Here is an 18945-nt window from a genome sequence, read left to right as displayed (position 1 = left end):
TTTACAGTTGCAGAAGTGGAGGATGGTGAGGGCTATGCATTCTAAATGGAGGAACAGCATAAGTAAAGGTGAGAAAGAGGCAGAAGACAATTTCAAAGAAGAGCACTGCCAAGTCTGAGATGGGGGCCCAATAGCAAATGAAGGGGCGGCCATAGCTAGTGGTCTCAGAAGGGCTGTGAGAGCAGTCCACGGACACAGCCTTTCTACACTCCTATATCCTGCAGCAGCTGGAAACGACCATGCCCAGTCCCCTTTCATCATCTGTAATCAGGAAGGCCTGACTACAGGTAACGCTTATTGAACACTAACTACATGCCAGGAACATCCCCTAAACATTTCACGTGGATCACTAATTTAATCTTCACAACAAGCTCACGAGATAGGTTCTATTATTACCTCTGTTTTGTAGATGAGGAAAGTGAAGCACAGTAGGCTGACATTTTTTGTGGCCTCTCTCTATTCAATGACGTGTTTTCCCTTTATCATGACTCAGAGTTCCCAAGAGCTATTCGCAGATCAGCAAATTATTGTTAAAACAGGAATTTACCTGTAAGGGTAGGGTACAGGTGGATGCTTGGAAAGAATATCAGATAGGGATCAGAGAACCAAGGATTTTGAACATCTTTTTTTTTCTGTAGGTATGAAGAATTTGCTGACATTTTAAAGCAGGGGGTGGCATGTGTAACTGTTGAGTAAAGCCTGTCTGGGGGGGATGGGCAGGATGGGTTGAGAGTGGGGGAAAGTGATGTACTTGTGATGCCAGCTGACCAGTTAGGAAGCTGATGGCGGTGACTATGAGGGAAATGGTGAAAAGCTAGGTGAGGTGGTGATCTTGGTAACAGAGAGAGCACAGATGCAAGAGTTATTATGAAGATCCCAGTGACGAGAGTGGGCTTGAGTGACTGCTGAGCCCCTCAGGAAGGCAATCCTAATGAGAGAAGATAGTGAATTTAACTTTAGCTTTTTTGAGTTTGTGGAACAGTGAGTCACTCTAGCCTGGGATGTGTCATTGTATTGGATATCCTGACTTTGGTTTTTAAACTTTATTTGATATGCATCCCTCTTTTTGACATGGATGGCAATTTTGATGTCCATATTTTAATTTCACATTGATCCTTTACCTGATAAAAATAAACTTACTTATTCTATTAATTAGTTAATACTATTTTATTATAATACATAATATTATTATTTGCTGTAGGTTATCAGACCAGGATGAAGAGGGAAAGATCAAGCAGGAGTGTATCATATCTGACCCCTCCTTTTCCATGGTGACCGTCCAAAGGGAAGATAGTGGGATAACCTGGGAAACCAATTCAAGTAGATCTTCTACTCCTTGGGCCTCGGAAGAAAGTCAGACTTCCGGTGTATGTAGTCGGGAAGGGTCAACTGTGAATTCTCCTCCTGGAAATGTTTCCTTTATCGTGGATGAAGTGAAAAAGCCTCGGAAAAGGACTCATAAGTCAAAACATGGTTCACCATCATTACGCCGGAAAGGCAACAAAAAAAGGAATTCTTTTGAATCCCAAGATGTTCCAACAAACAAAAAAGACAGTCCTTTAACTTCAGCAAGCCAGGTACTAACCATGGAGAAAGAGAAGTCTGGCATTTATGATAAAACAAGAAAAAAGAAGACCACTTCAAATACACCTCCAATTACTGGGGCAATATACAAAGAACACAAGCCTTTAGTATTACGACCAGTCTACATAGGAACAGTACAATATAAAATTAAGATGTTTAATTCGGTTAAAGAAGAATTAATTCCTCTACAGTTTTATGGAACATTGCCAAAGGGTTATGTAATTAAAGAAATACATTATAGGAAAGGGAAAGATGCATCCATTAGTCTAGAGCCAGATTTGGACAACAGTGATGCTAATACAGTTTACAAAACAAGAAAATTAGTAGCCCAAAGCATAGAGGATAAAGTAAAAGAGGTTGCTCCACCCTGGAGAGGCACACTCTCCAAAGGATCAGAGTCCCTACCCTCAATGTTCAGTCATAAAGATCAAAAGAAAATTTTTGCTGATTCTCCCCTAAATGCCACATCTGCATTGGAACACACAGTGCCCTCTTATTCAAGTAGTGACAGAGCAGAGCAAGAACTACAGCTCAGGCCTTCACAGCCAGTGCCACAACAGCCAGAGGATGAAGCAAAACCCTGTGAAGTAGAGCCTCCCTCACCTGCAACTGCGTTCCTGAGAACAGCAAAGGAAGAATGTGAGGTTGCTTCACAAGGAACTGCAGCTTCAGCCAGTGACTCTTCAGTCTCACCTTCGTTTGCTAATGAGGTGAAGAAGGAAGATGTGTATTCTGCTCACCATTCCATTTCTGTGGAGGCAGATTCACCAGGTCTGGCAGCAACTACCCAGGAGAATTTGGACCCAGACCAAGAACACCCAAACCTGACTTCACAAAGGGCAGAACCAGCCTCTGCAAAACTGACCCCTGCACAGCCCAGTGTCAAAGGAGAGAAGGAGGAAAACGTGCTCGAGCCATCCATTTCTCTTTCTGAACCTCTAATGTTAGAAGAACCACAGGAAGAAGAAATAGAAACTTCCCTACCCATAGCTGCTACCCCTGAACCTGAAGATTCTAATTTAGTAGAAGAAGAGACCATAGAACTTGATTACCCGGAAAGCCCATTAGTTTCCGAGAAGCCCTTCCCACCATGTATGTCCCCTGAAGTGGAGCACAAAGAAGAGGAGCTTATTCTACCGTTATTGATATCAACTCCCGAACATGTTGCTTTGTCTGAGGAAGAAAGAGAGGAAATTGCATCAGTTTCTACTGATTCTGCTTTTGTATCAGAGTATTCAGTACTACAAGATTTGAACCAGGAACTAGAGAAGCGAGAAGGTGAGGCAGTTTCCCCATCCAATGTAGAAGCTATAGCTGAACATGCAGTTTTGTCAGAAGAAGAGAATGAAGAATTTGAGGCTTATTCCCCAGCTGCAGCCTCTGCGTCTGAGAGCCCTCTCTCACCGTTCACAACTAAGACTTCAGAGAGCCAGTCTCCGCTGTTTTCAACAGTTACACCAGAACACATGGTCCTATCAGGAGATGAGGCCTCAGAAAGTGGGCGTTACACACCAGACTCCACATCTGCTTCTGAATATTCAGCTCCATCACAGGCAACAAAAGAGTCACTGAAGAAAATAATTGACCATAAGTCCCCGTTAATATCAAAAGATGTTTCTGAGCACATGATTCCATCAGAAGAGAAGGAAGACACTGGATCATTTACTCCAGCTGCGGCCTCTGCTTCTGAGCCCTCTTTCTCACCATCCGCAACCGAGAAGACTTCTGAATGCCAGTCACCACTGACTTCTACTGCCATGTCAGAACACGTAGTCCCATCAGAGAGAGAGGACCTAGGAAGTGAACGTTTCACACCGGATTCAAAGTTGGCTTCCAAATATGCAACCCCACTCAATGCAACACAGGAACCACAAAAGAAAATAATCGATGAGGCATCCCAATTCAAACCAGAAGGTATTTCTGAGTGCACAATTCTGTCCGAAGAAGGAAAGGAGGACATTGAACTATCTTCCCCAGATTCAGTCGCTGCATCTGAACACTCTTTCCCACTGCACACAACTGAGATGACTTCTGAACACCAGGCCCCACCACTTTCAGCCACTCCATCTGAACGTGGGGTTCTATTAAACGAAGAGACAGTTGAGCTGGAGCGGTATACACCCTCTTCCACATCTGCTTCTGAATTTTCAATACCACCATATGCAACACCGAAGTCACAGGAGGAAGAAATTGTCCACAGATCTCTAAACGTAAAAGGCGCATCCTCACCCGTGAATTCATCAGAAGAAGATCAAGAAGACATTGGACCTTTTTCTCCCGATTCTGCATTTGTGTCAGAATTCTCATTTCCACCATATGCAACACAGGAAGCAGAGAAAAGAGAATTTGAATGCGATTCTCCAATGTGTTTAACATCGCCATCTGAGCACACTATTTTTTCAGATGAAGACACTGAAGAAGCTGAACTGTTCTCTCCAGATTCGGCATCACAAGTTTCAATCCCTCCATTTACAATCCCAGAAAGGGAGAAAAATGATTTTGAGCCTGATTCACTATTAACTGCGGTGTCTGTTTCAGGTTATTCCTGCTTTCCAGGAGCAGATGAGGAAGACATTGGATCTACAGCTGCTACACCTGTGCCTGAACTGTACAGTTCATCACAGAAGCAAAAAGCTGAAACTTTCCCTTCAGTGTCTCCGCTTGAAGACTTGAGTTTGCCACCTTCAACAGATAAATCAGGGAAAGCAGAAACTAAGCCAGAGATTCCAGCAACCTCAGCATCTGTATCTGAATATCTCATTTTGGCACAGAAGCAGAAAACTCAAGCATCTTTAGAGCCTAAGTCTGAAGACTTGATTCCTCCACATTTAACCAGTGAAGTGGAGAAGGGAGAAAGAGAGGCGAGTTCATCAGTAGCTGCAATACCTGCTTCTTTACTTGTACAGTCATCTGTAGTAAAGGAAGAAACCAAACCTGCATCTCCACATTCGGTTTCACCTGATTCAGTCCCTGCAATTAAGAAAGAACAGGAACCCACAGCAGCACTCACTCTAAAAGCTGTAGATGAACAGATGGCTTTGCCAAAAGTCAGAAAGGAAGAAATTTTGCCTAATTCTCAAGAAGCTACAGCACATGTATCACAGGATCAAAAAATGGAGCCTCAGCCTCCAAATGTTCCAGGGTCTGAGACAAAATATTCAATTTTGCCTGACGTGGTAGATGAGCCAAAGAAGGGTGTCAAGCCCAAATTAGTTCTAAATGTGACTTCTGAACTAGAACAGGGAAAGTTGTCCAAGAATGAGCCTGAAGTTATAAAACCATATTCACCTCTAAAGGAAACATCTTTATCTGGACCTGGGGTTTTACCAGCAGTGAAAATGGAGATGAAACATGATTCTAAAATAACAAGTACACCTTCAGTGCTTGATTCAGCTTCCTCAGGAGTAGACAAGCAAGTTGAACATGGTCTACCTGCTCTAGCATTTTCAGCTTTGTCAGAAGAAATTAACAAAGAACTTGAACCTGGTTCCTCAACAACCACAGCATCTGTAACTAAGCTTGATTCAAACTTAACCAAATTAGGAAAAGAAGAAATCCCAACAGATTTATCTCTTGTCACTCCTGTAGATCGTCCAGTCTTAACAAAAGTAGGAAAGGGTGAATTAGAAAGTGGTTTGCCACCACTGGTAACATCTTCAGATGAGCATTCAGTTCTTGCAGAAGAAGACAAGGTGGCAATTAAAGGTGCTTCTCCCATTGAAACGTCATCCAAACATTTGGCTTGGTCAGAAGCAGAGAAGGAAATTAAATTTTATTCACCTCCAAGTGTCTCCTCTATAGCAGAGCATTCTATTTTGTCAGAAGCAGAAGCCAAAGGAGTTAAAGCTGGGTTGCCAATAATCAAAACATCATCTTCCCAGCATTCAGATGAATCCGAGGAAGCAAGGGTAGAAGACAAACAAGGTCTTTCATATTCTATAGTTCGTGACTCTGAACGTTTGGTTTCATCACAGAAAAAGAGCTTGGTGTCTACCTCAGAGGTGCTGGGGCCTGAAAATGAGCTTTCACTTAGCCTAGAGGGTGAGATAAAGAAGGAAGAAACTAAACTTCCTTCATCACAAAATGTGTCACCTGCACCCAAACATATAGTTCCAAAAGGCAGAGATGAGGAAATAGCAAGTTCACCTCCTGAACTAGAAAATTTAGCATCAGGTTTGGCCCCAGCAGTACTGCTCCTCAGTGATGATAAGAACAAACATGCAGTGGAGGTATCTTCTTCAGCTCAGGGAGACTTCCCATCAGAAAAAGAAGACGTTGCTTTGGCACAGCTGTCTTTGGAACCAGAGAAGAAAGACAAGCCACACCAACCATCGGAATTACCAAATGCTGGGTCAGAATTTGCTAGTGGTTTAGGTAGACAAAGTGGATCCATAGGTACAAAACAAGCAAAATCTCCCATAACTGAGACAGGGGATTCTGTTTTAGAAAAAGGCCTAGCTAAGCTTAGGAGCAGAGAAGGAAAAGAAGAAAACAGAGAATTTTATGCATCTGCTACGATGCCTGTAATTTCTGAGCTTTCATCATTGCTTAGGGAGGAATCTCAGAATGAAGAAATTAAATCTTTCTCCCCCAAGATCGTCAGCCTAGAGTCAAAAGAAACACCTGCCTCTCTAGCTGAAGGAGACAACCCAGAAGAATTTCAGCCATTTAGTTTTTCTTTAAAAGGATTATCAGAGGAGTTGAGCCATTCAGCCGACTTTAAAAAGGGAGAAAATCAAGAAATAGGCCCATTACCATCACCAGGAAATTTGAGGGCACAAGTCATGGAAGATGTTGCAGCTAAGCTAAGTGAAGAAACAGGCCACCCAGATTCATCCCAGGTACTCCAGAGCATAACAGAATCTTCAAAGATTGCTCCTTCTGACCTCCTTGTGGAACAAAAGAAGACAGAAAAAGCACTTCACTCAGATCAAACTATTAAATTACCTGACATAAGCACCTCTTTTGCAGGTAAACAAGATTTGGATATTAAGCAATTTTCATTTATGAAAGAGAATTTGCCTTTGGAACAATCAAAATCATTTATGACAGCCAAGCCCGTGGATATCAAAGAAACAACAAGGGAAGAATTCTTTATTTCTCCAAAGGATGAAAACTGGATGTTGGGAAAGCCAGAACATATGGCTCATCAACACGAAGAGAGAAAAGCAGGATCTGTGCAGCTGGATTCCTCTGGCAGCAATGAGCTGAGGCCAGGGCAGCTCCAGGCTGCTGTGCCCAGTAAGGACCTTACTTGTGAGGTCAGAAAGCAGGTCCTGCCAGATTCTGCTGAAGAATCTCATTTGTCATCACAAGAACCAGTATCTGCTCTTGATACTTCCAGTGGTAATGTAGAGTCCTTATCAAGTCAAAGTTACTCTTCTGAAGAAGTAAAGCTGGCTGAAGAACCAAAGTCTTTAGTTCTAGCTGGAAATGTAGAGAGAAATGTACCAGAGAAGAAGGAGAGTCATTCTTTCACGGAGAGTGAAAGTTTGCTATTGGAGAAAGCAAACACAGAGTTTTCCTGCCCTTCCAAAGAAGATAGCCAGGAAAAAATTAAACTACCTCCCGAAAGATTCCTCCAGAAATCAGTGTCTGGCCCGTCAGTGGAACAGGTGAAGTCAGAAACAATCCCCTCCTCTGTCAAAACAGCCCATTTCCTGGCAGAAGGTGTGGAACCTGCACTGGGCAATGAAAAAGAATCACGCAGGTGCACACCTCCTTCTCCTGGAGAGAAGCCATTGGAAGAATCAAAAATGGTTCAGTCGAAGGTTATCAATGATGCTGATGAGGGAAAGAAACCAGAACCTGAAGTGAAAATACCCACACAAAGAAAACCCATCTCCTCAATTGATGCAAAAGAGCCTCAACCCCTAGAGTCACCTGAGGTGACGCAAAAGTCACCCACGCAGCCAAAGGTAGCTAAGCCAGACCTTCCTGAGGAAAAGGGAAAGAAAGGACTTTCATCTTTCAAATCGTGGATGTCCAGCTTGTTTTTTGGATCAAGCACGCCAGATAACAAAGTTGCTGAACAAGAAGACTTAGAAACACAGCCAAGTCCATCTGTAGAAAAAGCAGTGACTGTGATAGAGCCTGAAGGTACAATTCCTGCTAATTTTAATGTAGCCGAGAAACCCGCTGATCATTCATTACCAGAAGTAAAATTTAAAACTGTTGATGAATCCAGAGGTACTTTAGTAAAATTTGATGAGGGTCAAAATGTTAAAGAAAAATCCACAATTTTATCAAATTTAGAAGATTTACAACAGCCAAAATCCATTTCTGAGGTGTCCAGTGAAGATTATGGAAAGAAAGAAATCTCAGGCGATTCAGAGGAAATGAGCATAAACTCAGTAGTTACTTCTGCTGATGGTGAGAAACATCTTGGAATTCAACCTTATTCACTAATCGGTGAGAAATTGGTTATGGAAGAAGCCAAAACTGTTGTTCCTCTTCATGTTACTCATAGTAAAGGAGTCCAGAAGCCAGCAATCTCTCCTCCATCTAATTGGAATATTTCTATTTTTAAGGAACAGCCAAGAAGTGATCAAAAAGAAAAATCACTCCTTTCATTTGATGTAGTAGATAAGGTGCCACAACAGCCAAAACTAGCTTCCTCCAACTTTGCAAGTAAAAATATCACAAAGGAATCAGAGAAACCAGAGTCAATTATTTTGCCAGTAGAAGAATCAAAAGGCAGTTTAATTGATCTCAGTGAAGACAGACTAAAGAAAGAAATGCAAAAACCTACTTCCTTGAAAATTTCCGAAGAGGAAACAAAACTCAGGTCTATTAGTCCAACTGAGAAGAAAGATAATTTGGAAAACAGGTCAGATACCTTTGTAGAAAAGAAGGTGATGGCAGAAAAACAAGATTCTGTGGTCCCATTAGAGCTTAGAGATAGTAATGAAATAGGGAAGACACAAATTACACGTGGATCTAGATCTGCTGAACAGGAAGAATCAAAAGTCAATGCTATGCCACAGCACTTCTATCAAAATGAAGACTACAGTGAAAGACCCAAAATCGTTGTTGGTTCTGAAAAGGAGAAAGGAGAAGAAAAAGAAAATCAGGTATATGTGCTTTCAGAAAGAAAGAAGCAGCAGAAACATCAGCCTTATTCTGTGAATGTAGCCGAGTCTATGACTGAAAAATCAGATATCTCTTTAGGTCATTCTTTGGGTGAAACTCAGTCGTTTTCATTAGTTAAAGCTACATCAGTTACTGAAAAATCAGAAGCCATGCTCTCGGAGGCTCACTCAGAAGTCAGAGAAACAAAGGCAGTAGGAACCCAACCACATCCTTTAGAAGAAAGTAAAGTTTTGGTGGAGAAAACCAAGACTTTCCTGCCACTGGATCTTTCTTGTCATGATGAAATAAAGAGCCACTCTTTGTCTCAGGAAGGAAATCTAGTGTTAGAAAAGTCAAACCGAGATATGCCAGATCACAATGAAGAAAAAGAACAGTTCAAAGACTCAGAGCTCTTGAAAGGTGGTTCAGTAGATATCACAAAAGAAAGTATGAAACAAGGATTTCCATCTAAAGAATCCGAAAGGACTTTAGCTCATCCTTTTGATGAAACTAGGAGCTCAGAAACACCGCCATATTTTCTGTCATCTGTGAAACCACAAACTCTTGCTTCAAGAGCTTCTCCAGAAATTAATGCAGTGAAGAAACAAGAAATGTCACGATCAGAATTGGCTCCAGAAAGGCATACAGTTCATACTATTCAGACATCTAAAGATCACACATCCGATGTGCCTAAACAATCTGTTCTTGTTTCAAAGCACCAGTTGGAGGCTGTGGAAGACACCGGTGTAAAGGAACCACTCTCTTCAGCAAAGAGCAACTATGCTCAATTTATATCTAATGCATCAGCAAGCAATGCTGATAAAATGGTGTCTACTAAAGAAATGTCCAAGGAGACTGAAGATACATATGCAAAAGATGAAGACTTTACAGTGACTAGTAAGCCAGCTGGACTTTCAGAAGATCAGAAGACTGCCTTTAGTATTATTTCTGAAGGCTGTGAAATATTGAATATTCATGCTCCTGCCTTTATTTCTTCAATTGATCAGGAAGAATGTGAACAAATGCAAGATAAGTTAGAATATTTGGAAGAGAAACTCTCATTTAAAACCATACCACCACTCCCTGATAATAGTGAAGCAGTTGCTTGTCATGAAACATTAAAGAGCAGGTTAGAAGATTCTGATGAAAAAGTTATACCACTGAAAGAAAATAAACAAAAGGAAACTCATAAGGCAAAAGAAGAGATATCCACAGATTCAGAAACCGGTGATTTATCTTTTATTCAGGCCACAATTCCCAGTGAAGAGGATTATTTTGAAAAATATACTTTAATTGATTATAACATCTCTCCAGACCCAGAAAAACAGAAAGCTCCACAGAAATTAAATGTTGAAGAGAAACTCTCAAAGGAAGTTACAGAAGAAATGATCTCTTTCCCAGTAAGTTCAGTGGAAAGCACCCTAGAACATGAGTATGACTTGGTGAAATTAGATGAAAGTTTTTATGGACCGGAAAAGGACCATGATGTATTATCTCATCCAGAGACCCAAAAGTTTTTGGGTGTCCAAAAATCAGCTGACGGAAATGTTTCAAAGGACATAAAGAGAGATGTCGACTCAAAGTCACTTGGGATGCCTTTATTTGAAGCAGAGGAAGGAGTTTTGTCACGAACCCAGATATTTCCTACCACTATTAAAGCTATTAATCCAGAACTTCTGGAGGAGCCCCCTGCACTTGCATTTTTATATAAGGATCTGTATGAGGAAGCAGTTGGAGAGAAAAAGAAGGAAGAGGAGACAGTTTCTGAGTGTGACGGTGTGAATTCTGAGGCATCATTTCCCAGCAGAAATTCTGACACTGATGATGGAACAGGAATATATTTTGAGAAGTATATACTCAAAGATGACATTCTCCATGACACATCTGTAACTCAAAAGGACCGAGACCAAGGTCTGGAAGAAAAACGAGTTGGTAGGGATGATTCATACCAACCAATAGCTGCAGAAGGGGAAAATTGGGGGAAGTTTGGAACTATTCACGAGGAGAAGAGCCTGGAAGAACAGAAAGCTGTTTATGGGGAAGGAGAATCAGTAGGCCATGTGGAGATCCTTGGTAATATGGCAATGCAGAAGAAAGCTCCCATCACAGAGGAAGTCAGAGTGGCTACCCAGAAGATAAGTTATGCAGTTCCATTTGAAGACACCAATCATGTTCTGGAGCGCACAGATGAAGCAGGCAGTCAGGATAATGAAGTTGGAAATGCAAATTCAGAGGTCAATCTGAATGTTCCAGTACAAGTGTCCTTCCCGGAGGAAGAATTTGCATCTGGTGCAACTCATGTTCAAGAAACACCGCTAGAAGAACTTAAAGTCCTGGTCCCACCTGAGCCAAGTGAAGAGAGGCTCCGTAATAGCCCTGTTCAGGATGAGTATGAATTTGCGGAATCCCTGCATTATGAAGTTGTTCCTCAAGGCATTTTATCAGAAGAACTGTCTTCAGAATCTACACCTGAAGATGTCTTATCTCAAGGAAAGGAATCCTTTGAGCACATCAGTGAAAATGAATTTGTGAGTGAGGCAGAACAAAGTACATCTGCTGAACAGAAGGAGTTGGGCAGCGAGAGGAAAGAGCAAGACCAATTATCATCCGAGTTTGTAACTGAAAAGGCACAAAAAGAGCCAAAAAAATCCCAGATTGACACATACTGCTACACCTGCAAAAGCCCAATTTCTGCCACTGACAAGGTGTTTGGCACCCACAAAGACCATGAGGTTTCAACGCTTGATACAGCTATAAGTGCTGTAAAGGTAAATAGATTTTAAAACGCACATATAATTAATAATATATATACATTTAATTTGATTTCACATTTCATCAGTTTTAAAGATGATTCATATTTGATCATTCATCTTTAAGCAGAATAGTCTGAAAACAACTAAGAATTGCTCCAAGAATTAGTTAAGGTAGGTCTGATGCACATTCATTGTGTACAGCCCATCCTCCTTATCCTTGGGTTCTGCATCCTTAGAATCACCAAGTGCAGGTCAAAAAATATTCAGGGAAAAAATAAAACAATAGAAGGGGGCAGGGTGTGGTGGCTTACACCTATTATCTCAGCACTTTGAGAGGCTGAAGTGGGAGGATTGCTTGAGCCCAGAAGTTTGAGACCAGCCTGGGCAACATAGGGAGACCTTGTCTCTACTAAAAATACAAAAATTAGCTGGCTGTGGTGCTCACACCTGTAGTTCCAGTTACTTGGGGGCTGAGGTAGGAGAATCACTTGAGCCTGGGAGGTCAGGGTTACCGTGAGCTGAGATCACACACTGCACTCAGTCTGGGTGACAGAGTGAGACCCTGTCTCAAAAATAAAAGATAAATAATAAAAATAACAGAGCAATAAAAATAATACAAATAAAAAACAATACAGTGTAACTATTTACATAGCATTTACACTGTATCAGGTATTATAAGTAATCTAGAGATGATTTAAAGTATAGGAGAGGATGTATGCAGGTTATATGCAAATCCTATGCCATTTTATATCAGAAACTTGAGCATCTAGGTATTTTGGTATCCGCTGGCACCCTGAGACCAGTCCTCTGCTGATATTGAAGATGACTGTGAATACGCTGTGTGCCACACATGTTTCTAGGATTGGGGGCTAGCAAGATAAACAACACAGGGTCACTGCCCTTCAGGAGCTTGGCATTTTATGGCAATAGCCCTTAACATGACCCAAAATGCCAAATAACTTGAAATTTAAAAATTACCTTTGAGCAAGACACTGCAAAAAACAATTTCCTTTCTGTTATCTACAATTTCATCCTTTAAAAAGACACATTTATATTACATTGAGAAATTTCATTGCAAGTTATATATACTCAATACATTAAGACAGTTTACATTTTTACTTTCTCTGTATTTCACTTTAATTTATAAAATTTACATTAGAAGCTGATTTTTTTCGCATTTTTTCTGGCTATGTCTGTTGGATCCCAATTTTCTGGTTAAGTTAGTCCCAACACGTATCCTCCTGTGAGTGACTACAAATACTCCACTTCCCTGAGATACTATTGGAATTTAGTCTTTGAGACTCCCCTCTACCTTTTAATAGCCCTCCTACTGGTCTCACCATTCTTACCTTTTTAATACATTCTCCATAGGGCAGCTGGAATTATCTTAAAATTACTAAATAACAATAACGATTAAGCACTTACTCTGTCAGGCCCTATGTTTTGTTTTGTTCTTGTTTTTTAGAGACAGGGTCTTGCTCTGTCACCTGGGCTGGAGTGTGGTGGCGTAATCACAGCTCACTGCAGCCTTGACCTCCCAGGCTCAAATGATCCCTCTACCTCAGCCTCCCAAGTCCCAAGTAGCCGGGACTGTAGGCATGCACTGCCTCATTGGGCTAATTTTTAATTTTTCTTTTTTGTAGAGATAGGGTCTCCCTATGCTGCCCAGGCTGGTCTAGAACTCCTGGGCTCTAGCGATCCTCCCGCCTTGGCCTTCCAAAGTGCTGGGAATACAGGTGTGAGTCACCATGCCCAGTCTTAAGTTCTTTATATACAGGATTTCTTTTAATCCTTTTAACAGACCTGTTACTGCCATCAGACTGCAGATAATAAAATCATCTCAGAGAGTTTAAGTGATTTACCCAAGGTCATGAAAGGTGGAAGTGGGGTTGGTACCCAGATCTGTCTGATGCCAGAGCTCATGTTCTTGACTGTATATGCATATTGCTTGGCTCAGTACCTTGCTAATAGTAATTATTTTCAATATGATAATTCAATTAAGTCCTTGTTAAATAATTATTAGATTCATTTTGATTCAATAGGGTAACATATTACAGTCTTGGCATTTTTCCTCCCAGAATTGATCTTTTTCAACTTGTCTGATATTGGTTTTTGTTCTTCAGAGTAGAATGTTGTGGAAACTTTACTTGTTAAAGTTTGAGGTTAGGAAGTAGGCCAACTTCTTTTGCGAAATCTCAGATATCAGATGCATTAGTGCCAGTGGAAGTAGGCCCCATTCTATAGCAACAGTGTTTTAACTCACACCTACTGAGCACTGCCTGCAGAAAAAAGACTGAAATTTTTTGGCCTTCTTAATATGTTTTGTTTATCTCCATGAGTTTTGGATATTAAAAAATAATCATCTAAGTATTATCAATTTAAAACTCTTGCCTTAAAATCATTTTTAAAGTTTTTCTTTTTATTCTTGATCTTCTCTAAACGGTGTGAGAAGGAGAAGGTAGAAACCCAGTTGACTAAAATCGAGGAGCTAGCTTCATTTCATTAAGTCAGCCATGAAGATTAATAAGAATTGGTTGATTGGCAATTCCTCCTTCTCCTCCTCCTCCTCCTCCCCTTTTTTCTCCTCCTCCTCTTCTTCTTTCTCTTTCTCTTCCCCTTCTCCTCCCTTCTCGTTTCTTTTTTCTTTCTTCGTTGACAGGGTTTCACTCTGTTGCCCAGGCTGAAGTGCAGCGGCATGATCATCATAGCTCACTGAAGCCTCCTGGGCTCAAGCAATCCTCTCACCTCCACCTCCTGAGTACCTGGGACTACAGACGCGCGCCATCACACCCAGCTACTTTTATTTTATTTTATTTTATTTTATTTTATTTATTTATTTATTTATTTTTGAGACGGAGTTTCGCTCTCGTTACCCAGGCTGGAGTGCAATGGCGCGATCTCGGCTCACCGCAGCCTCCGCCTCCTGGGTTCAGGCAATTCTCCTGCCTCAGCCTCCTGAGTAGCTGGGATTACAGGCACGTGCCACCATGCCCAGCTGATTTTTTGTAATTTTAGTAGAGACGGGATTTCACCATGTTGACCAGGATGGTCTTGATCTCTTGACCTTGTGATCCACCCGCCTTGGCCTCCCAAAGTGCTGGGATTACAGGTGTGAGCCACCGCGCCCGGCTCACCCAGCTACTTTTAAAATTTTTAGTGGAGACGAGGTCTCACTATGTTCCCCAGTCTGATCTCTAAGTCCTGGCCACCAGCAATCTTCCCACGTTGGCCTCCCAAAGTGCTGGGATTTCAGGTAGTAGCCACTGCAGCTGGTCAGCTGGCAACTTTTTAAAAATAAAAGTCAATTAAAAACATTGTAGCTTGAGAATTCTCTAGCATCTTAAGGACAGGCATTTGTGCCTGTTCCAGGAGCCGAGGGCTGCAGGTATGGATCACCCAGGTCCTTGTGTCTCCTCCCTAGTCCATCCCCATCATATGCTTGTCTTTTATATGTTATCTAGTTTCTTTATTTACTAACTCCCTTCCTGCATTCTCAATGTTTATTTTTCTCCTATTCTGCGTCAGGAACTGTGCTAATCATTGAGAGTGGAAAAAAAAGGACCAAATCGATACAAGGTTGTGAAAGCACAATGTGCTGAGAAGCTAACATTTTGGGAGTGAAATGGTGGGGTGGGAAGGGGAATGTTAGGAAAGGTGTCTCTAAAAGGTGAAGCTTGGGTGAGTCTTAAATGAGATAGAGCTCTTCTAGCAGTCAAGGGCAGGGACAACATTCTAGAACCAAGGAATAACATACGAAGGCACACAGATGAGAAAGAGTGCAAGGACAAAATTCAGCTTGTGTGTTTGGAGCCTGGGGCTGTGGAGAAGAGGTAAGGGCCGTAGAGGGAAGGAGAGACCAGATCCTGAAGAGGCCTCCATCAATGTAGTGTCTTCAACAGTCTGTGCTTGTGAATCAGACAGCTGAAGCTCTGCTGTTTTTTCTGCTTTGTTATCTTTTTAAGTTTAGCAAGATTGACTGTTGCTAGGTTTATAACTATGGCTAAAGTAGATACCATGCTACCCTGCCACCCCATACATTTTCTAGTTGGCTATCACCCCTTGATATGTTAACCCTTTGAGGGTCATTAGAACTTTAGGCCCCTTTAGTAAACAGCTTCTCTCAGTTGGTCTGCTAGACTTCAGGCCTTGTGGCACTCTGATCACCTTCTTAAGCCTTCTTCACATTTGGTGTAAATGTGAAGAAACTACTCAGGTATTTTGGACCAGTTTAGCAAAAAGACTCCTCTCTCAGAACATATAAAAACCAAGGCCTTACTAAAGAGAAAGCATTCGCACCCATAGTTCATTAAAACAAGTATGTTTTGAGCTCATCAGTTGACCAAGAAAGTCCTTTCTTTCACTTAAGAAGATATACTGTCTTTGTATAGTTGCTTTGAGGTTTTCACTCAAAACCTCCTAATTGTTTACCATACAGAATTATCTATAGTCAGATAAGGCAGCAAAGAAAATTTAAGGGTTGATTTGTTAGTGGATATAGTATAGCAATCTCTACCAAACGTACTAAATTTATAAGGAAATTGGAGCCCACTGGCTGAAGTTCTTTTCCTAAATGTCATATACTAAGGGTATCTTAATTCTTTTCTTCAGGTTCAATTAGCAGAATTTCTAGAAAATTTACAAGAAAAGTCCTTGAGGATTGAAGCCTTTGTTAGTGAGATAGAATCCTTTTTTAATACCATTGAGGTAAGTGAACACACCCATTTTACTTTAACTTGGCTTGTTCACAGTATCAGAAATAAATGATTCCGAGGTAGAGGGATCTGACTTGGGGTTTTTGGGTGCATGTGTTGTTTGCTGTTGTTGGTTCAGTTCCATTCAAAGCAAGGATGCCTAAAGTCTTCTCTCTGTGCATAATCAGTGAGACTCCTTTCTGTCTGTGGATAAAAGATTTGCCCTTAACAACAGACATGCATTTATTACGCACTTACTATAATAAGGCAAATGCTTTACATGCTTTACCTAATTGAATCCTCACAATAATACAAGAGAGGGTGTTATTATTATTGTTTCCATTTTATAGATAAGAAACCAAGTCTTAAAGTCCATTCCTCTGTTTTCATGCCGCTTACTGGGTTAACTCTGCAGAAATACTCTGAGTCACTGTCCAGTGTCCCATTCCCAGGGTCAGTGAGTGCCTCTCATAGCACGACTATTTCTGATGAGTTCATGCTCTCCTAGCTGCTGGCTCCTGTCCCTTCTGTGGGGAAGAGAGGGGCTAGCAATGCTCCATCCTTATACAGAAATGGCCCAGTACCCTCACCAGTCAATCAGGACTGGCAGAAGGCCTGAGGCCACTACAGAGGCTGCTGCACAGTTCCCCTACTACTGGGGCCACTCCACATCCCAGTTCGCTTGTGAGAGGTCTGCTTAATTCCAATTGTAGGTCAACTAATACACGCTAGATATTTCTGGTGTCCCCTTCCCCAGGTGTCCTTTGTACAGAGTAAATTATGGGATCATCTTATTACTAGCCCTACTAGTGAGGACAGCCAGGCATCTGGGTGTGTCTGGACAGGCAATGAAATTTCTCCCTCTGTGGGATAACCTGCCACCTCACTGTAGAACATTTGGGGAGGTAGCCCCCTGTTCCATATGTGGGCTGCTTTCTGCCTTGCGCTGTGATTTTAATGGAGCGATGCCTCTCTACTCTCTGAAGGCCAGGGATCCTCACCCACTGTGATGCCATTTTCAAGTTTCATCATGTGTGAGTGCAGGTGGGCAAGACTTCCATACAAACACACACACACACACACACACACACACACACACACACACACATTTGTATTATGGTAGCTAAAACCTTTTTGATGACACTTATAGTAAATTCGATTGCTTTATTGCAAAGTTAATTGTGTGAAAGGGATTGGTAGGTTAGAAATTGGAACTGTGCATGTGATGTCTGATTTTCTGATCAGGATGCCAGAGGTCAGTTCTTTAAAAGGCTGGTGTTTAAAACAAAAAAACAAAAACAAAAGCAAAAAAAGAAGAAGCATGCATTTCTTATTTCATTCAGAAGAGGATTTTTTTTTTGCTTGTTTTCAGGAAAACTGTAGTAAAAATGAGAAAAGGCTAGAAGAACAGAATGAGGAAATGATGAAGAAGGTTTTAGCACAGTATGATGAGAAAGCCCAGAGCTTTGAGGAAGTGAAGAAGAAGAAGATGGAGTTCCTGCATGAGCAGATGGTCCACTTTCTTCAGAGCATGGACACTGCCAAGGACACCCTGGAGACTATCGTGAGAGAAGCAGAGGAGCTCGACGAGGCCGTCTTCCTGACAGTAAGTGCCAAGTAAAACGGGCTCAAACACCTTGCGCCCACTCTGGCACATCTACTTTTAAAGCTTCATCTCTCACTATTCCTTAAGATTATTTATATCTCTGTGTGGGATTTATATAATTCTGGCATTTAAACATTATTTGGGCACGGCTGATGCCTATAGAAAAGGCCTAGCAAACCCTAAAAGCCTCCCTGCCCAGATCCAGCTGAAAGATACATGGAGACAGCTCATAGCATCATCATTCCATTGTGTCCTACTGGATTGGTCACCATCTAAGAGGGAGGGAAAGCAGTCTTGTTCCTGCTATGCTTTCCCTCTGAGGGCCAGCTCATGTCCTCTGGCTAGCTCCCAGGGCTGTCCCCTCCACTCCCTAAGCTGAAGTGACCACTCATGTGGACCTCGCCCCCTCTGAGCCTGGCCAGAGAGTAATATTTGGGTGTGCAAAAGGATGGCATAATGGGGTATCCTCTCAGGTAATAAACATGTTGCTGCTTTTACAAGGGGATTCCTGGGGGCAGGATTCCTTAATTCAAGCAAGTAATTTGTAAACATGGAAATTCCCTTGGGTGCTTCAAATTGCGCCAGCAGAGACAACTCTGTGCTCCCGTCAATCCCCAGAATATTCTGTGAGATGCTGGCTCTCAATGGAGCCAGGATTCAGCAGAAATAGTGGAGATGTTGGGGGCGGGGGAAGTACCGCTCTTAGGATGACCAGGAACCTCCCTTTCAAAGTTCCCCATCTTCCCACCCAAATGTTGGAGATACAGCAAGGCAAAATGGGATAATGTTAGCCTTTTGATTTGCCTCTGGGGACACCTTTTGCCAGGGCAAATTTGAGTGAAGTGGACATGGCCATCCTTAAAGAGAACTAAACTCATTACATTGTTTTGTGTGTAATTAAGACAAAGCTTCTTATTCATAAATTGGGCACTTCTTGTGAAGCATAACATTAATAAAGTGCTTTTTGTTCCCTGAGAAGCTTATCTTTGTTTGATAAGAATAAGAATAATTTACTTCTTTTTAGAAGAACAAATTAAAAAAGAAAAAAAACAAGGCATTTTTCCTACTTATAACATTACCCATTTTTTTAAAAATTGGAAAATATAGAAAAGCACCCAGAAAATATCACTCAGATAAATACTGATTACATTTTTGATATCTATCCCGTCATTTTTCCTGCTTTAGAGAATTCTGTTCTGGAAGCTAAGCCATTGGTTGATGAATGGAGAGAAGCAGAGCA

General features: G+C 41.5%; 1 protein-coding gene across 3 annotated transcripts in view; it reads left to right on the top strand.

Moving 5' to 3' along the window:
- Window positions 1-18945, top strand: part of CMYA5 (cardiomyopathy associated 5) — a 100218-nt gene that overhangs the window by 35100 nt on the left and 46173 nt on the right. For all 3 annotated transcript variants that reach the window (XR_004268806.1, XM_032277316.1, XM_032277319.1), the window contains exons 2-4: window positions 1202-11423; window positions 16017-16112; window positions 17472-17705. Coding sequence is in view for 2 of the 3 variants with exons in the window: in XM_032277316.1 (XP_032133207.1) it covers window positions 1202-11423; window positions 16017-16112; window positions 17472-17705 (10552 nt within the window). In the remaining variant the exon portion in view is untranslated. The remainder of the gene's footprint in view (window positions 1-1201; window positions 11424-16016; window positions 16113-17471; window positions 17706-18945) is intronic.

Source organism: Sapajus apella, unplaced genomic scaffold (genome assembly GCF_009761245.1).
Source record: "Sapajus apella isolate SASKATOON/1434 unplaced genomic scaffold, GSC_monkey_1.0 scaffold1, whole genome shotgun sequence".
Classification (NCBI taxonomy): domain Eukaryota; kingdom Metazoa; phylum Chordata; class Mammalia; order Primates; family Cebidae; genus Sapajus; species Sapajus apella.
The sequence above is the reverse complement of the archived record's forward strand: the minus strand, read 5'-3'. Positions and strand labels throughout refer to the sequence as shown.